This window comes from Melospiza melodia, chromosome W, assembly GCF_035770615.1.
Source record: "Melospiza melodia melodia isolate bMelMel2 chromosome W, bMelMel2.pri, whole genome shotgun sequence".
NCBI classification, from domain to species: domain Eukaryota; kingdom Metazoa; phylum Chordata; class Aves; order Passeriformes; family Passerellidae; genus Melospiza; species Melospiza melodia.
In genome coordinates, this window is record NC_086225.1 from 9,251,621 (window position 1) to 9,271,864 (window position 20,244).

At 40.7% G+C, this 20,244-nt stretch overlaps 1 protein-coding gene across 2 annotated transcripts in view; it reads left to right on the forward strand.

Annotated features, from left to right (window-relative positions):
* Positions 1–20,244, forward strand: part of LOC134431450 (ubiquitin-associated protein 2-like) — a 176,335-nt gene that overhangs the window by 53,099 nt on the left and 102,992 nt on the right. For both annotated transcript variants that reach the window (XM_063179461.1, XM_063179463.1), the window contains exons 8-11: positions 2,749–2,801; positions 12,590–12,657; positions 14,787–14,985; positions 15,942–16,146. In XM_063179461.1, coding sequence (XP_063035531.1) covers positions 2,749–2,801; positions 12,590–12,657; positions 14,787–14,985; positions 15,942–16,146 — 525 coding nt within the window. The remainder of the gene's footprint in view (positions 1–2,748; positions 2,802–12,589; positions 12,658–14,786; positions 14,986–15,941; positions 16,147–20,244) is intronic.

A 20,244-nucleotide genomic window follows, 5' to 3' on the forward strand; every position in this document is an offset into this window, starting at 1 on the left:
TTCAGGTGGCCCTGGACATTGCTGAAAGAGAGAGGTGGCCAAAGCTCTACCTTTATACTAATTTGTGGATGGTAGCCAGTGCTCTGTGGGGCTGGCTGGAAAGGTGGAAAAAGGCCAACTGGCAGAGTAGAGGAAAGCCAATCAGGGCTGCTGATGAATGGAAAGACATTGCCACTCAGTTAGAGAAGCTACCTGTGAAAATCTGTCATGTAGATGCCCATGTCCCCAAGAGTCAGGCTAATGAGGAGCACCAAAACAACGAGCAGGTAGATCAGTCTGCAAAAATAGAGGTGTCAAAGATAGATTTAGATTGGCAACACAAGGGAGAGTTATTCCTACCTCGATGGGCTCATGATGCCTCAGGTCATCAGGGTAGAGATGCCACCTATAAGTGGGCACAAGACCGAGGAGTGGATCTAACCATGGACAGTATTTCTCAGGCTACCCATGACTGTGAGACGTGTGCTGCCATCAAACAGGCCAAGCAAGTGAAGCCTCTATAGTATGGTGGGCGGTGGTCCAAATATAAGTATGGGGAGGCCGGGCAGATGGACCACATCACACTGCTCCAGACACGCTAAGGCAAGCTCTATGTGTTGACCATGGTGGAAGCCACCACAGGATGGTTGGAGACCTACCCTGTGCCTCATGCCACTGCCCATAACACCATCCTAGGCCTTGAAAAGCAAATCCTTTGGAGACATGGCACCCCTGAGAGAATTGATTCAGACAACGGGACCCATTTCAAGAACAGCCTTATCAACACCTGGGCCAGAGAACATGGTATTGAATGCATATATCATATCCCTTACCATGTACCAGCTGTCGGGAAAGATGAACGGTGCAATGGACTACTTAAGACTACCCTGAAGGCACTTGGCGAGGGAACCTTTAGCAATTGGGAAATGAACTTGGCAAAAGCCACCTGGATGGTCAACACCCGAGGGTCTATCAATCAAGCTGGTCCTGCCCAGTCTGAACCCTTGCACACAGTGGATGGAGTTGAAGTTCCTGTTGTACACATGAAAGGTATTTTAGGAAAGTCTCTTTGGATTAATCCCACCTCAGGCAAAGACAAACCCATTTGTGGGATTGTTTTTGTTCAAGGACCTGGTTACACTTGGTGGGTAACGCAGAAAGATGGAGAAACCCATTGTGTACCACAGGGAAACCTATTCTTAGGTGAGGACTGTGTGTAAGGTTTCATTGTGATGCAGATGGAAATAGAAGAAGGGGTGGATAATTTTCTGGATTTTCAAGCAAATTGTATTCTATTTGCCCTCTGTATGGCAGTCGTCTTCTGTTAAGTGGGCAGTTTTCCTTATCTCTTCCACAACAACTCCTCCCTCCGGAGAGACATCTGCTAATAGTAGGCTATTGAAAGTCACTGCATGACTGATAAGAACTACAGCATCCCATTGTGCGATGCTCCGCCCAGAGGGAAGAGCCAAGCATTGCTACCCAGAAAAAATCTTGACATTCTGGAACACCAGCATGGCCTTTTCCACTGGATTTCCCAGAGGAACAGCTGCCTCTTCTTCCACTGGATCTTCAGAGGAAGACTACACCCTTTTCTACAGGATCCCTGCTCCAGCAGAACGACACCTGACACTCTAGGAGGACTGCAGCCACATTTCCAATTGTACTGCTACCAACACCCTGACCAATGGGGTGTCAAGTTTTGTTCTGACTCTGTCAGTGTTGTTTTAGTTTACTGCATTGATTATTTTATAATTTTATTTTCTTCCCTAGTAAAGAACTGTTATTTCCTGCTCCTTTTTTTTTTTTTGCCTGAGAGCCCCTTAATTCAAAATTTATAGCAATTTGGGGGGGGGGGGGGGAGGGGGTTTGCATTTTACATTTCAGTGGAGGCTCCTGCCTTCCTTAGCAGGCACCTGTCTTTCCAAACCGAGATGGGAGGACAAGGTGATCAGGAGCAGTCAGCATGGATTCACTAAAGGGAAGTCATGCTTGACCAGCCCGATTGCCTTCTACAATGAAACAACTACCATGATGGATCAGGTTTTTGCATCTGTAGGACTTTTTCCTGTAGTTTTCCTGTTGCTGGATGCTGTGGGCTGTGTGCTGTCCTCCAGTGTTTGCCAAAAAATTCTGCGACAAATTATGGGACAGAGCATTTTGCGGCTACAGTGGAAGCTATTGACTTTTCTGATGCCATTATATCAATTATGTGTTTTAAATGAAAGTTGCTCTCTTGGGGGAAAGTATTGGGCTTATTTTGCTCCTAGGAGAGAGTTAAGACATTGGAAAGGAGCCTCCAGAGCTCTAGTTTACATCTTGAATTTGAGTATGTTGCCAGTAGGATCATGAATGGTAGAGGAGGTGGTGTGGTCATGTTTTGTTCAAGCTCTTTATGAATTTGTGCATGAAACCGGGAGATCTCATGGGAGGATTGAGTAACCTCTCACTGTCATAGGAGGAAGTTCTTCCAATGTTTGCAATTAATCACTAGGTAGAGACATGCGTTCATGCAAATTATGTCTGGTACCATAGTGGCTAAGAAATACCTGAAATCAGAAATTAAATGAGAAAATAAACAAACCCACTTCCCAAAACTGTAAATCTGCAAAACAGTTTTCTAGAGCTTCCCATGTTTCCAACCACTATCTCCTTGCTTTGTGTTCCATGAATAATGAAAACAGGATTGCTTATAAAGCAGAATGGTTGAAATATGACATTGTGTTTTTAACTTGTAACTGTTTTTATTCCTTCTGCTAATTCCAATAGGAGCATGGAAAAACTCAGTAGAAGAATGGACTGCAGAAGATTGGAATGAAGATGTAAGTGTGCCTTGTTTGGTAGACCGATTGATCATTTAACCTTTCAGAGTTTTTGTGTTGTCTTCAAAAAGTAAATGTTTGAAGTAATACTTTGTATGCATGCAGTGATATTTCTTATTGTGTTTTTTGCTGCAAATCCTGTTTAAAATATATAAGCTTTTTTTTAGAATAAAATTGAATTAAGAAATATTAATTTATTTTTTCTTGGTGGACAATACATAGATAATAAAATGTTAAGTTTTATCCCAAATTATTTTTTCTGAATTATAATTCTGCACTGCTCATGGCTGGTGGGTGTTAACCACATACCTCCCCCTATTATTTAAGGATTTAAAGCCATATGTAGTGTTTTTGGTTTGTTAATTTAAGATTTCTCTAATTTAAAATTTCCTGGGCTAATGTACTAAAGAGTGTGGTCTGTTTTGGTGTTGGTCAATTACTAATGTACTCACTTCTTGTTTTGAGATAGGATTAGGAGAAAAGCAAAGCAGGCTTAAAACTTTAAAAGAGTATAAAGAAAATTTTATTAACAGTAACTAAAAGAAAAAAAAAAGTTGTAAGAAGGCAAACTTTTCCTAACACTTCTCCTCCCCCTATAACCTTTTCTTTTCCACTGATAATATAAAGAAACAAGACTTAAATTATCTAGTTAGTTTACTTTTAAAATAGTTTTTCTTCAGTTCACTTAGGGAGAGAAGTTCCTCTTGTTAATGTTATGGAGACTTCTCCAGAAGAGGAAAAACAGTTTGGTCACGAAGAGCAGCTGCCTGGGGGAAATCTGCTATCGTGAACCCCTTCTCATTTTCCACAAGCCTTCCCATAGCTTGTTTATGGGCTATGTTGACTTATGGGGTATTGGTTTAAAGATGAGCTGGTTAAAGGTAAAAGTTCTCATTATTTATTTCTAAAATCATCTTCATTCCTGGGAACAGAGATCTCCTGGGGTCACAGGACTACTCTGTTTTTCTGTTCAAACTTTTCATGGGATCATAGTTACTTTAATATCTGCTTATTTTAGTATGGAGGTTTTTGCTTGATATCAATTTGAACCCTTCATCTCTCCATAGTTTCATGTGTTATAGGGAAAAGAGTCTTTTTTCCATAGCTTATAAGAGGATTTCAGTTTTAAAATTAAGGCATCTCGTCATCCCTCCCATCTGGGACTTAACTTCTTCTTCACTGACTGTAATGTTTTCATGTTGTTCTTTTTACATGCTTGCATCTTGTTCCTTTCTCTCACTAGAGGGAGGATTGAAGTATTGAAAGAGTTAGCATGTCACCTGGGCCCTTCAAATGATCACTTGACCTGCCAGTAACTTGTGGTGGGAGCTGCAGCTGGGGCTATGTCAGGATTGGCTTTATGGTTGGTTTTTGGTTTTCTTTGCATTTAATTCTAGTCGCAGGGCCACTCTGCATGGCTGTAGGGCTGCCTCTGGTCTCAGCCGCACTGGGGGGAGGGGATCTGATGGTAAGATCTAACAGCTGCGGCCAGCCCTGCTCCCGCCAGGGTTTCGCAGCCTCCTCCCCCTTCCTGCCTGGCAGCTGCTGGGGCCCAGCCCAGTCAGAACGGGGCTTGGAGTCCCCCGGAGCCCCTGGAGAGGGGCCCAGCCCCTTGCGGCAGAGCCTGCCTGGCCCAGCCCGGGATGGGGCCCAGCCGGCTTCCCGGGCCCAGCCATGATGGGACCTGGTGGGCCCGGGGTGTTTTACCTTCTTGCCCGCCGGGAAAGAAAGAGGAAGTTCCTGGGTTTTTCCATCTTTAACATGTGTCTTTCACAGAGGTGTGTTCAGCTCTTCATTGGTTCAATAGACTGTTAGTTACACAAAAAGCTTTTACATCACTTTCTTAAATTCCTCCCATGACAAAACTATAACACCATATTATCACAAGACTTTTATATAATTAAGTGCTGAAGTTTACTATCAACTTTAGACTCCTCATTTGATGTTTTTTATTTTAAATCTGCATAATTATTCCACTTAGTCCATTTCATGTTCATAATCTTAAAAAAGGAGCTAGTAATATGCTGAAGTTGGCACTTAATTGCTTCATTCCTGTTGTTTCATCATGATGTGTTGTGTAAAGTACTTATAAGAATTTGGGTTCTCATTCTTTAACAGGCAGGAGATGTCTTCATGTCTGCAATATATTTGGCATTTGTGATCATCATGCATGAAATTCACATTTATGATTTTAAGTTTTCAGCTATTATATTAAAGCTTAATAGTTCAGAAAACAACCTAGATAGCAAGAAACATGGAAAGGAAAACTTAGCTTTTAAGAAGTCTTTTGTCCTTTATATGAACATCCATTATTTCAAGTTTATTTTCGGAAGAGATTGTCTTGGAAGTCATCCCTTTTGCCTCCTCCTCTAGGGTGGTGTGTCATTGTTATTCCCAGAAATGTGTGAATGTTTCATATAACAGATATGAAAGCTCCATCCTTACCTAATGAGAGGTGTGGGATCTCAGCACCTCAGGATGGAGGTGCAGAGTGGCCGAGACCACCCTTGGGGGGCTCGAGAGTCCTGGAATGTTGCCAGAAGTGTCTGGTGGCAGGACTTTGATCCTACACAGGAGACGACACCTGTATGAAGATGGGGAGATTTCACTGGGGTGAATGGTGAAGGGATAAGTTAATTAGAGTGTAAAACACAGGGTTTAGGATTTCTGTACAGGGGGGTCTAAAGAAGTAAGATGGAGGAATTGGAGCGTGTCCTGTTCTTCTTCTTCTTCTTCTTGGCCTCCATCTTCTGTGGTGATGGTGGCACTTTGGGATTGGTCATTACTAGAAGTGCACCAGTTAATAAGGGTAGAAGGTATTGGGGAAAAATTATAAATATTGTATACGTAACTTCGAGTATAAAGATAAGTGACCGCCCCGGGGGCTCGCAGTGTGCTCATGGCTGGCTTGCTGTGCAGACCTCTGTTGAGCTGAAAGAAAATCTTTTAGATAAACAATTAATAAACACCGAGACCGAGAAAAGATCTGAAGTCTCTCCTCGTCCTTTGAAGCGCCGGACTGTCCAAGGCCACCCTGGGCCTTTCCAGGCCACCTAAACAGCCGAGAAACCGACAGAGAGGGACATGTCTTTCAAGAAAATTAAAAGAAGTTCTAAAATTCATAGGTTTTATGTATTGATTACTGTCAGCAAAAGCAGGCAGCTTCTTTAAACCTTTCCTCTATTTCTGCAGTATATGCTAGAAGTAAACAAAGGGCTAAGGATACTGAAAATTTATGGCCTTGGTTTTACCCCTGTTTGCTGGTACAATGCAGCATTTGTAATACAGGAGTGCTGTTAAGCAATGCTGGTTAGGTAATTAACTATCTGTCCTGGTTTAGGGCAAATTTGGGAGAAAACCTCTTAAGGGGTCCCTCTAGAAAGCAGATTCAAGTGGCCCCTCCCACAACTGGTTTGGGAAGAGATTTCCTTGGAGAAAAGTGGGAAAAAGCCTGTATATTTAACAAGTAAAGTAATCACAAGCTTAAAAAAATAATATCAAACAATAAAACCTCTCTCTTTTCTGAAGATATGAAAAATTCAGAAAGTCCTTTTTGTGAGGTGTAGCTCAGTTCGCCCAGTCTATCAGTCTCTCTGGTGCTGGAATGCAGCATCCTGGGCCTTGGTGGGCCACAGGTGTGAGCTCCCGATGTTCTTCTGGGTTTTCAGTCAAGAGCAGGTTTGAAAAGTTCCAAGAAAAAGGAAAACCACAGTCTGGGGAACTTCTCTGCCTCAGCTAGCAAAAAAACTAACTAAAAGCAAAGGAGAGCTCTCTCCCTCTCCGTGCTGCAGACAACACAGTCTGGGGGAAGGAGAAAAAATGCAGGGGAGCAAGTCCAGTTTCTGCAAACAATCTCCACGCTTCTTCTCTACCCCTTTGCTCTCGGAACTAGTCTTAAAGTTGCAGAACCTAATATCCAGCATAAACGGAACAGACAATCTGGGATACAAGCATCGTAAAGTCACCCCAGGACACTATCAAACTCAAGTAATTTGTGCATCAATCTTAAAGGAACAGCAAATGAAATTTCTAGCCTGTTGTTAATTTTTATTCATTTTGGTGTTCTGGAAAAATCCCTGTAACCTAGGAGAAAGTTATTCATGTGTTGATGTTCAGAAAGAGTGAATGAAATAGTGAGCTGCAGGCAAATTAGCCCAAAACATCCCTGGGGGAAAAATAAAGTAAAATGGATTCATTTGATTAAAAAAATAAAGGAAGCATAAGAATGCACCTTGTGTCATTCAGTGTAGTTGTATGAAAATAGGTCCACTTCAAATAAACCTGATATTGGTCTTTAGGTAAATTTCAAAATAACTGCAAATATAGAGTATGTCCTTGTAAGAGATTTGATCTACATTTTTTGTTCTAAATATAATTACATGCTATCATGAAACACATTAGGTGGATTGAAATCTGCCATGAAAATTTTAGCCAATAAATCTTTTGCAGGAGGGCATTTCTAGGAGGGCTATAAAGTAATCCAGTTCCAGGCCAGATGCCATCTAGTGTCTTTATCAATGATTTGGGAGTAATAAGATCACTGCTGAATAAAATTTGTGAGAAATGAAAAAATATTTTGGAATGGCCATTAAAAGTAAGCCAGTCATACAGAAATCTGAAGCGCTGCTAGACTTGACCTGTTCTCAAATGAAAAATACTTTAATATAGCCAAGTGGCCATTTGTTTTATAGGAATAAAGGTACACCTCCAGAACAAAGGGCTGGTGTCTGGAAAGCAGTGACTGAAAAATTTTCAGCATTGTAGCAGATGATGAAAAAGGAACAGCTCAGCATGATCTCCTAAAGAGGTGTTGCTGTGGCAAAAATACCCTATTGTAGTCTTTTTGTCTTTAGGCACTCCTCCCTGTCTCTTAATTATTCTTGATTTATATTTCAGTATGTGAACTTTCCTGAACTTGATTCCGAAATACTGCATCCAATTATTCATTGGTTTTACAAAACAAAGCATGTGGAAAATAGCTGAAAATATTTACTGATAGTATTGGTCTTTGAGAGTGAGATTTTTAGTTTACTGAATCTGAAAAGGTGACTTTATTAGCATATAACGGGTTCTTGTTTTAGTCTAGCAGAAAATGGCATAATGTGAACCTGTGGCTAGAAAATAGATCCATGAATTTAAATGCATTATAAACAATTCTAGCAGCATGACTAATGATGGAAACAACTAAGGAAGCTGATGTATTTGCTGTCTGCAGGTAAAGACCAGGCATTTTTTTGAAGAATATTTTTGCTTAAATGTGGTATTCCCTAGTCAAGTACAAGTTAGGTGTAGGTGAGTGAAATTTCATGTTGTTTGACCTGAGAACAATTTGATTTCTGTGATCTAATTACTAGACAGGACTGGTTATTATCTTTAGCAATGAGTATTGAGCAAGTATCTGTTATCGCAGGCCCCCAGCTGGGTAATAATTAGCATTGACTCCATGATTCTCAGAAGGCTGATCTATCCCTTTATTATACTATACTAATTAAGAAACCCATCGCCCTTACAGACGGTCACGATACAGGTGGACCCAATTGGTCCTTCAATCTAAACACCATCACCATTGGCCAATTAAGATACGACCCTTTGGTAAACAAATCTCCATAACACATTCTACATGTTCACAACAACAGGTGCAGCAAGTTAAGATAAAAATAGTTTATCATTCTTTTCTTTGATCTTCTCATAGCCTTCCCTAGGACAATGGCTGGGAAAGTTGTGTATTGCTTTCTGTGGCCAGAGAGCTGCTACCACAAGTATAGTATGTTGTCCGTATGCTATTAAATAGAGGAAACTCCTTGCAGTGAAAATTTGAGGTTGTATGGACAATGAAGGACTAGACAAATATTGAGGTACCGTAGATGGCTCTGGATTTTCCTCTTAAAATTGTGTTTATATTCTTCTAGCTGAATAAAATTAAGTTTAACTACAGAAACTATCAGAAGGGAAGAAATAGAATACATGCTAATTGCTGGAAAGTGGTTGAAGGCAAACATTTTGTATATAATATTGTTAGTTTTCATTTTTATTTGAAACAATGGCAACACTTAAGAAAAATAGTGGGAGTGTTTACTTTACCAGGAAGCAGCACAAGAACTTGTTTTATTTCTTTACCTTCAGTACATCATGTCAAAACACTAATAAGGTTTTGTTATTTCTGATTTGTTGCTGTTGAGTTTTTATGAGTATGCCAGAGTAGATTTTCTTGTGGTCCTCATTTATCAGCTGTCCATAGGACTTGGTAGCACAGTCGTTAAATATATTCTATGTCTGGTGATTGGAGAATGATTTTTATCATAGAAACAGGACATTAAAAGCACAGACATTTCACTGCAGATGGAGGAAATACCTTTGTGGGGCTGCTGCTTGTGAATGGTTCACAACTGTTCATTCAGTCCTGGGAAAATGCCAGAGCCTCAGTGAAAGATTTTTGAGTGTAGTGTACAGTGAGCATAAATAACTTTGTTAGGAGCTGATATTACTTCTAAGAAATATTAAATATATATGTGTAATAAAGCTTTTCAGCTGCTGCTGCACAAAGTATGTGTTTGGACAAATGCTGTAATCCCAGCAGACTTTTGGATTACGTGTTTGGAGCTTGTGGCAGTGAGTTTGCTGCAGGGTGTAGTGTAAACTTCAATGTAGCCAAGCTGGTGGCTGGAGATGTCTATTTTGCATACTGGCTCACTTAAAGAGAACATTTCCTCTCTTTTATCAAGCGTAATTTTGCATTATCACAAACATCCTCAGGCTCCTCAATTTGCTTCATTTTCAGGATTCATCAGTGTTTTGGCCATGGTTCATCTTATCCTAGGTATTGTGAGCATAAGAAACTTTTGACATTACAAAGAATTTGCTATTTAACTAAGAGATTGCAAACCATAAGCTGCTGCTTGTGCCATTAGCTGACCTCCTTGTGCCATATAATGCAGGAGTCTCATAACACCACAGAAAGTACCGTACACATTGTTATATAATAACATGTATGGTGGGGAAAGAGCTGAGCGATAGAGAAACAGCCTTTTAAATTGGAAATATGCTTGAGCTGAATCTTTTTTGTTTTGGTCAGTACACAGAGTTGCAGGCTGGCAGCATTATGCTCAGGACAGAGTTGTATTGCAGAAAGATGGTATTAAAATATGTTGCATTAGCAGGAAGGTAAGGAAATTAAGGGAGGAATTGTGGTGGTACTTATTTTTTCATGACCCAGTGTAGTGCTAGGGGAGAGCACATGAAACATTTGAACTTTGCCTCTGAGTAGTAAGTGATTTGCTCCCAGTCAGACCTTCTGCATCCTACTTAAATCAAATGTCTCATAGAAGAATCCCAGATGACCATGTACAGGGACATACGTGCTTTCAGTAGAGCTGCCTGTAGGATGGCAGATGATATTGCCTCATATTTGTGATGTCCTTTAAACTGGGCTGCTAGCAATTAAAAATGCATAATTTCCTGGAAGAGCTACATTCAAATGTCACATTCTAAAGGGATTCTTTGTGCATGTTTGAATAGGTCAGTTATTCTTTAATCTAAATACACAGCTACACCAAAGTAGTTAAGGGTGGTTTTGTGCAAATTTAATTTAAAAAATAACCGTTATACAGTCATATCTCTGCCTTGTTAAACCAAACCTGTACTGGTTTAACACTTATTCTGGTTTGTAAGTATTCCTGTCAATAGAAATGAATTAACCTTAGGAGGTTGTAGTTGTTTAACTACTATTTTTCTAAAAAGAAAAGCTATTTTAAAAATCCCAAACAAGAAACAATCAACCTCCCTACAAACCAAAATCATCCCCTTTCCCCCCAAATGCCAACCAACCAGCTCCCCCTCCCCAGCTACTTGTGCAAGTATCTATTGTAATAGCATGGTGGAAGCAGCAGTTTTCTGCTGTGGATGGTTTGACTTGTTATACTATGTGGTATGACCACTGAAAATTAGATCCGCCTCTGAGAAAACACAGGGGTTAAAAACCAGAGCTGCACCCCTGGGAAGCTCTCTTCGGACTTTGTCGGGAAAGAGGTCGGATCTCCCTCCCCCGTCCAGCTGCTGCTGCTGGGCAGGGGGAGGGGCAGCCATGTGGAAGGCCTGGGCCTAGACAGAGATGGAGGGTGAGGAGGCCCTTGAGGATGGAAGGGTGGAGGAGCACCAAGAGAAATTGGGCAGCCACCCCTGCCCCCCAGGGAAGAGAGAGAGGGAGAGCTGGCGTCTGAATTTGATAGCAGCCGGCCCAAGAGGAGAAGGGGGGGTTTGGCAAGAAGGTGCCTGGCAGGGCAGGTGGGAGTTCCGGAGCTCTGGGACAGGCAGAGACTGAAATTTTTAACCCTTTTCTTGCATGATTGAGACCTTGCAAATGCTGATCCTCCTGGAGCTGAATGAGAAGAGAGATAAGAGATGAGATAAGAAGGGATAGGCCACTAGGGAAGTAGAGAAGACTCTTGAGTGGGGGGGAGAGATGACGGAGTGGCCTTCTGGCTGGACTTTTCTTGTGTGGCCATAGACGGAACCAGTTTTTTTCCTGTGACACAGAGACTGCATTTAGGGGGAGGCAGTGCCTCAGAACCAGGAAGGTTCAGTGTAGTTACCTCTCGGCCCCAGGGGGTGAAAAAATTCGGGGGGAACAGATGTCCCGAAGGAGAGACTGTGCCTTTTTGGAGTGAGACAAGGCATCCTTGAAAGACAACCCTAGAAGCAGCTCTGGTCCATGCACAGTAGTGAGAGCACTGGGCATGGAAGGAAGGTGTCACGATATCAAAGGACTTTCCAAGTGGTGCTGAGTCACATGGAAACACACGAGGTTTCAACGTGTTTCCAGGGGAAGCCTATGGTGCAAGAAGGACTCCTCTCCTCTTCATGAACTGAAGACTGAATATTCTAAAAGGTGGTGCCGGACTGAGAGTTGGTGATCTGGGAGAATGTATTGCATTGAGAAATTTGGTGGGGGGGGAGGAGGAAAATGCTTTTGTAAAGTTTTCATTTTCCTCGTGGTTTTTTTCCCCCTCTTTTCTTGTAGTTTAGTTAATAAAGTTTTCTTTATTTCTAAGCAGGAGCCTGCTTTGCTTATTCCTGGTCACATCTCACAGCAGACACCAGAGAGAGAGTATTCTCATAAGGGCACTGGCATTGTACCAAGCCCAAACCATGACATACTAGTATAAACAATTGCACAGCTCTGCCTTTATTGTTTTCAAACTCGTGCTTGCAGAGCAGTCTGTTTAAGATGGTTTTACCACTCCTAGAAGTGCCAAGAAGGAACCATGAATGCTAGTTCACTGTACATACCTGAGTGCAAACCTGCTTCCACTGATGATGTGAGCTGAAATGTAAAACAGAGATACATGAAATGAGTGGGAACAGTACAATGTGTTAGACTTCTGCAATGAGATTTATCAGAGCTGCTCTATGGAGTCCTAAATGATGTCTGCACACTGATGATATACCAGCTGTCGCATTAATTACTTTCTACTGGTATAGTTTTCAGTTAAACTATTTCCCGAACTGATGTATGTTTATATACATTAGTATACTATTCAGTGTTCAGTAGATCAAATTTCCTAACACTTTCATTAAATTGGTACTTGATTCTGTGGAGAAGACTTTGCTGAAGTTCGACTACATGTTTTTGTTTTTCTAAGCAGAGCTGCAGCATAACTGATTGTAATGATAGTTTGACTACTTTTATCTTAAAAGTGTGTGACTAAGATGGAATTTCTGAAGATGTGACAGTACTGGTGTGAGCATGTGTATGATTAAAATAACTCTCCCCCCCTACACACTTTTTTCAGCTTTCTGAAACAAAAGTCTTCACTGCTTCCTCTGTTCCAGCTGAGAATCATGTGACTCCTAGGCAAAGGTAAGATCTTCTTCCATAGTTTCCCTATACCTTAAAAATATTCTGCTTGTTGAAGCAATGCTAGCTTGCACATATAAAACATTGACTAAAACACAGGGCAGCCTTGGCCAGAGATTGGTCAAGCTAGTTTCAAAATTGTGAAAGTCTTGCTTTTGTGGGTTCCTGTGTTACATATTATTGACTACAGAAGTGGAGCCAAACTTAGAAAATCCATGAACATAATACTGACTTCTGCACAGACTGCTTACTGGCAGGAACAAAAATAGCTGGTAAGAAAACTGTGCTGCTGTTGTTGAAAAGGAAGCTCTGGCTTTGCTGTCCAGAAAATGAAAACTCTGCCCCTGTAGATGTAGAAAGTGTTCAGAATATAGTGCTCTGACAAATATGTTGACAGAAAAGCTTGTGTTGCTTACCAGGAAAATCACCTTGCCATCACTATTACTTGCCTTAACTGATGATATAGAGTTCAGCTAGAGAATGGAAAATATGGCAGTTGCTGCCTTTGCTTGTCTTTGTCTTCACTAAATGCCTGGCCAATTATGTGGAATCTGCTGCCTGCATTAGCCTCACAGAGCAGGTTAAGGTTGTATGATGAAGACTTCTGTAGTTGGATAGCATTAGATCTGAAAACTAGATGGCCTAATGGTCCCAAACATCCTGATACAGCTGTACTGCTATACTTCAGACTGCAGCAAAATTTTCATTATAATATGGGCGTGACCTGGAGAAGGCATGGTGTCAGTTGGCTTACATTGTATATTCCATTCCTTTCCTTCTTAAAGGTAATATGGCAGGAGGGTTGGACTAGATGATCTCCACAGGTCCCTTTGAAACCTAACTATTCTGTGATATGCTCACATGTTTGTTGTTTTAATGCAAATATTCTTCCAGTGGATGTCCCTCAATTTATGTTAGAAAATATTTTAGTGCATCAGCTCGAGTTCTGGTGTATTGTTTTGTGGTTTATGTTTTTTTTTTTTGTTTTGGTTGTTTGTTTGGTTTTTTACTTGCCATAAGAAAGGCTTGGACATTAAAAAATCTATGCTAATCAAAATGCTGGAAGCAGCTCTTAAGCCCAAGCCTGTGGTATATTTAGGATAAACTTAAGTCAGAATTAGGCCGTGTTAAATGTAAGAAAATTCACATTTCTCATCCTGCTCAGGTATGTATTGTACAGTAATTTTGGATATGTGCCTACTATCTGAGAAATGTAGCTTTTATTTCCACTGCTCTTGTGACTTCCATACTGTTAGTGTTCAGGAAAACATAATCATGGAATGATTATATGCAGGTGCTTTTATTGACAAGCTCTGGCTGTCAGGGGTACAGACCCAAATCTGACTCCAACATGGGTTTGAGATGAACATGTTTTTATACCCTTATATAACTTCATATTAATTATTAAACTTATGTTGTTTTATTGTAGACATTGATTTCATCCAAGCATGGATTTTGTACTTTCCATCAAACCCCCCAAACATCGTGTCTCATGATTCCTGTTACGATTAAACAATAATTATATCCAATTACTGAATAATCATCACATCTAACAATCATATTATTTGTCATAGTCATTAAATGATTATATAGGTGCAGCCTAACATTTTCCCAGGGCCTACCTTAACATTTTCCCAGGGCCTACCAGGCCTATCCTTCCTTTCTAACTCCTCAGAATATTCCATGATTTTAGAAACATTTTATCCCTATACTGTCAATACCATCACATACTCAATTTCTGCATGTGACTTAATTCTTTACTGTCTGTATACCTACCCCATACAGAGGTAGGACTTTGATCCCTTGCTCTGTGATATACAGAGAATGTGGATTATCAATATATATAAAGAGTTGGCAGGAGGGATCAGCTTAAACACAATGTATCTTTTATGACTTGTCTCCAGTTACTTGGTTATATTAATCATATAGGTTATTTATGTGATACGTGATGATATACATTTGATAATGATTTAAATGAGAGCAAAGAATTTATATTCTAGCTGTAGTGATAAGTTTCAACTAGCAGAATAATTCTGTTGCTGGTATAGCAGCTTTAGTATGAGTGCTTTTTTCAGTTTCAGCACAGTCTAATCATCATATTTATTCCAGCCAAACTTTGCTTTGTCTTACAGCATTGATTTGGTAACACTGCTTCAAAAGCCCGAAAAGCCTGTGACCCTTACCCAAGAGACAGAAGGCCATTTGTTTGAGGCTCCCCAGCAACAAACCTTTGGCCAAGCCCTGGTTTTCACAAATTCTCAGCACAGCACCCAGATGGCATCAGGAAATGGCAGCTCCAGTGCTGTAAACTCTTATTCTCCTCAAAGTCTGGTAAAAATATCTTATGCTTTCTAAATATTCCTAATGAGTAAATATTTTAGGTTAAGTAACTTTTCCAGTACTGGCCATTTAATGAGATGGTTCAGTATTTATAAAATTCAGGTCGCACATGTTGAAGGAATTCTTAATTTCATTCCTTCCATTCACACACACAAAATAAAGTTTACTTTTTTTTCTGGTTTTGCTAAGTAATTGTTTCTCAGTTCACATGAGGTACTTGTATTAATTTTTGAGTAGAGAGCAGATGTATTTACTGCATGCCGATTTAGGATGAAATCACCTGTTTATAGTGAAGAGTTCTATGCCAGAAAACTCTGTGTTATTTGCAAACACATATCTGACTGCTTTTTGTGGAAACATGATTATTTCTGACTCAATTGTGAAGGCTTGAAATTGGGAATTTAAACTGATTTTCACAGAATAAATGCAACTATTAGTAAATGCATGCTATTTTAAGATGCATGGATTAAAGTAAATCAGTAATGTCATAGTCAGTGATGAAGTTATATCAGTGATAACCAGAGAGGGTCTGGTCATATGCTGCTGATTTTTTTATTGGTCATAAACTAAAGTGCAAGAAGTGACACCTCAACATGAGGAAGAACTTCTTTACATTGAGAGTGGCAAAGCACTACAACAGCTGCCCAGGGAGGCTGTAGAGTCTCCCTCTCTGAAGACGTTCAAAACCTACCTGGACCTGCTTCTCTGTCACCTGATCTGAATGACCCTGCCTTGGCAGGGAGTTGGACTGGATGATCTCCATAGGTCCCTTCCAACCCTAATAATTCTGTGATTTATTAGTAATCTAGGACTGAAGAGGTTTTGGTTGCTGCCAAATAGCAGCTGTAGGCATTGACCCTATGGTTATGTTCAAATTATTTTCAATTTATTTATTAAATACTCAACTCCACGCTTTCCCCCCCCCCTTTTTTTTTGTCTCTTGGTAGTCTGCAGTTCTTTGTCCTGGCTTTCGAGAACGTGGGTCTCCTAAACTGACAAACTCTACTGGATCCCAAATCTTGGACCAATTGAAATCTCCAGGTTTGGGTCAGTTTACCTCTCAACAAAACAATAATAGTTCTACTACCACTACCACATCATCCTGGGATCAAAAACCACCCATTACCCAGGCTTCAGTCCTTAGTCAGTTTGGTAAGTGCTTTGATATAGCTTTCTTTCTGTTAGCCTATAAGATGTCTTAATGCCAATAGCAGTTTAAAATGGCCCTAAATGAAAAACTTTTGTAAAAATCCATAACCCTAATAATATAATTGGTTACAGCATTGTGTTACACTTAGTTGCTGATAATAGACATTATAAGTATATCACAAACTAAGTTTTGAGAGGCTTAAGTCTATCTATAAATGTCATTGAATCTGTAGAGGTTGTTGAGCTTTCATGTAATGACATCTTTGATTTAATATGCTTGAATATTTAAGTGGAATTTTGTTGTGCCTGTGTTGTGGTTTAACCCCAGGCAGCAATCAAGCCCTATGCAGCTGCTCACTCCTTTTCCCACCAGTGGGACTGGGGAGACAATCAGAAGGGTAAAAGTGAGAAAACTCCTAGGTTGAGATAAAGACAATTTAATAGGGAAAGCAAAAGCCACATACTCAAGCAAAGCAAACTAAGGAATTCATTCACCCCTTCCCATGGGCAGGCAGGTGTTCAGCTATCTCCAGGAAATCAGGGCTCTATCATGTGTAATGGTGACTTGTGAAGACAAATGCCATCACTCCAAAAATCTTCCCCCTTCTCCTTCTTCCCCCATCTTATATACTGAGCATTATGTTTCATGGTCTGGAATATCCCTTGGGTCAGTTTGAGTCACCTGTCCCAACTGTCTCCTCCCAACCTCCCACACACCCCCAGCCTCCTCCCCAGCATGGATGTACAAGGAGCAGAAAATGCCTTGACTCTCTGTAAGCTCAGCAATAACAAAAACACCTCTACATTATCAACCCTGTGTTCAGCACAAATCCAAAGCATAGCCCCATACCAGCCACTGGGAAGAAAATTAACTCTACCCCAGCCAAAACCAGTACACTTTGTTTCTCAACAAATCTTGCAAAATACCTATTTTCAGTGTGCCTGTGCTGCTTCATGGTTGTATCATATTTTGTCTTTTTCCCCAATTTTTTCTCTTCTCATCGTTGCATGAATTTTGACTGAGTACTACATAATTTCTTCATCATGTGCATCACATCTCAGCATTCCTTCCCAGTGTGGAGTTATGTGTGCTGAAAATTATGCAGGTTACCCATTTTTTCTATTCATAACTGTATGGATTTTTCATTTAATTGAGTAAAAGTAGTAGAAACAGTGAAAATTACAAACACTTGGTTTTACAGTGTAGTTCCTAGCAATATTCTCACTGTGAAGAGTGATAGCTCTTGTATCTCTGCTGTGTGAGTGCATGTTTCCAGACAGATAAGCAGCCAAACTGGTAGCAGTTAAAATCTTTGACATGCAGAAATTCTGAAAAAATGTTTATGTACATTTTAAGTTGATTTCTAATACACTTCAACTGGATAAAAAACCTTCACACTGCAAATGCGTACATCTCACAGTTGTTTACCAGTGCCCCAAGATACTTTCTGCGTCTGAAAATATGAAAGGGGAAGTCTTGGGAAAAAACCTGTAAGCATCCAGAGTCTCTTAACTTTCAGCCATATTGAGATGGTAGATGACTTCCTATTTCTGTTGAAAATATTTTCTTTTGTAGGGGCAAGGGAATCCTAACTCATAATACCACTAAGTTGCAACTCGACCCCCTCAGAAGTAATCACATTTTATCATCACAATTAATTGCCGTAAAACTTGCAGTGTTTGACTAAAATAGTCAATAACAGTTTTTGGGGCCTAATGTGTGATAATGTTACATCACTGTATGAATAGGTTTGCTTTTATATTTTTTAAGAAATTCAAGGCAAGCAGCTCGGGTGCAGGTGCATTTTGCAGCAGAGCAGGGGATCTATGGGAAGTGGTTGATTATGGTGTCCTGAACTGGGGAAACCCCAGGAGAGCATTGAGACTGTCTTAAATTGCAAGATGGGGCTGGGGGTGTGTATTCTACTGCCATCTGTTAGAAGTGGGGCAATTATCTTCTGTTAATTGGGCCTCCTGTTAAAACCAAGTGGGGCAGTTTTCTTTATCTCTTCCACGACCAATCCTCCCTCCAGTGAGATATCTTCTGTTAATGGGCTATTGAGTCTCACTGCATGACTAATAAAATTACATCATCCCATTGTGAGAAGCTCTGCCCAGGGGGAGGAGCCAAACATTGTCACCATGATATTTTATGAAAAATCCCTTCGCCGGGATTTCTTCTCCTGGGAAGCTGGGAAGCTTCAGCTTCTCCATGTTTTCCTCCTCTGGAATGTGATTTGGAGAACTGTTTACCTAGCATGGGAATTGTTTTTAATTAATGGCAAAACACAGCCAGCTGTGTTGGACTCCTTGAGTCTGTGATGGGTTTTTATTATCATTCTTTTCTAGCCTTCTGATCTCTCCTTTCTCTTTCTTTAGTATAGTTTTAGTATATCATTTTCTTTTAATATAATATCATAAAATAATAAATCAGCCTTCTTAGAACTTGGAGTCAATTCTCATCTCTCACCTTGTCCTGGGAACCCTCAACACCACAACAAAGCATTCCTACCTGGATATAGTCTGAGAATTGGAAGACCACAAGCAGCCTTTTCCCACTGGAGGCCCAGAGGAGCAGCTTTCTTCTCCATTGGATTCCCAGAGGAAGACCAGGCCCATCTACACCACCACTGGACCTTCAGAAGAAAACTACAGCCTTCTACAGGATCACTGCTTCAACAGAACCACATTTGTCACTCCAGGAGGACTGCAGCCACCCTTTAATCAGACTGCTACCAACACCCTGACCAACAGGGTGTCCGGTCGTGTTCTGACTCTGTCAGTGTTGTTTAGTATTACTGCATTTTTATATTCTTTTTTTTTGTCCCTAATAAAGAACTGTTATTCCTACTCCCATATCTTTGCCCGAGAGGCCCTTAATTTCAAAATTGTAATAATTTGGAGGGAGAGAGTTTACATTTTTCATTTCAAGGGAGGCTCCTGCCTTCCTTAACAGACACCTGTCTTTTCAAACCAAGACAGATTTTGGCGCCCAACGTGAGGCACAATGGCATCGAGAGAAAAAGGGTGAAAAAAGGAATAACGGTTCTTGAGTAACCTAATTTTTGTGTGCTCGATATAAAAACCTCATTAGGTGTCACCATGTGGTCTAGCTTACCCTAGCTTACCATGTGGCTGTGGCTATATTTCTCCCATTTGCAGGCCCTTATCTAGACACAGGCCCTATAACTAAGGCTACTGTGGCTGTTATCCAGTTTGGTTTATGGGTTAATAAGGTGAGGAATTTGCGGATCTTTAACTTCCTCTGGAAGGCAGGCACATGTATTCAGAGCTATCACACACTATGTTTTAGGGTTACTTTAAGAATGGTACCTACTGTGAGGAAATTACACCGGGGGAAATTTTTTCCCAACCCTTCAACCAGCTCTTTGGGTCTATCCCACCAGTTGTTGAAGGGTTCAAATCCTCTCTAAATGCTAAAGATATCATACAGTGGCTGGTGTTGCTTATATGCCTGTTAAGCCAGTTCTATTTATCATTAAGAGATAAGGGAAGATTGACTTGGATAACCACCTTGATACCTACCACAGAGAATAGGAATGCTGCCACAGAACTTGACACTAACCTAGGGACTAGGGATGTTGCTCCACAGCCCACCTCAGAAATGAACCACCAGGATTGGGTGGGGGTTCTGGTGAGAGATACGCAAGATGAGCCAGATGCTGAAGGAGTATATTTCCCCAGCTGGTGAGAAACCCTTTCCCTGGCTCGAAGAGGGAGAGTCTTAATAGGGCAGCAGTGGAACCCACAGATGTTACAACTGTCCAGGTTCCAGCTGAACTGCAAGGGCAGTCACAGCCAGCAGCAGTCACCCCTGTAGAAACGAAGAAGTCTGTTGGAGAATTTTGCTCAGAAATGGCTTAAAAGGCAGCTGTGAGGAGCAAATTCTCACATCCCGTTTCTGTAAACAGCTAAGTTCTCAAGTCTGTCTTCAATAACATGGAGGCCTTGAGAACTTTCATAACAGGGTGAGAAAATAAATCTTGGATTCAATAACAAACCACAGGTATTGAAAACAAAAGGAGGGGTTAATGTGTAATCTGTGACCTATGGTGAGCTCGGGTTTGCAATATGCATGAG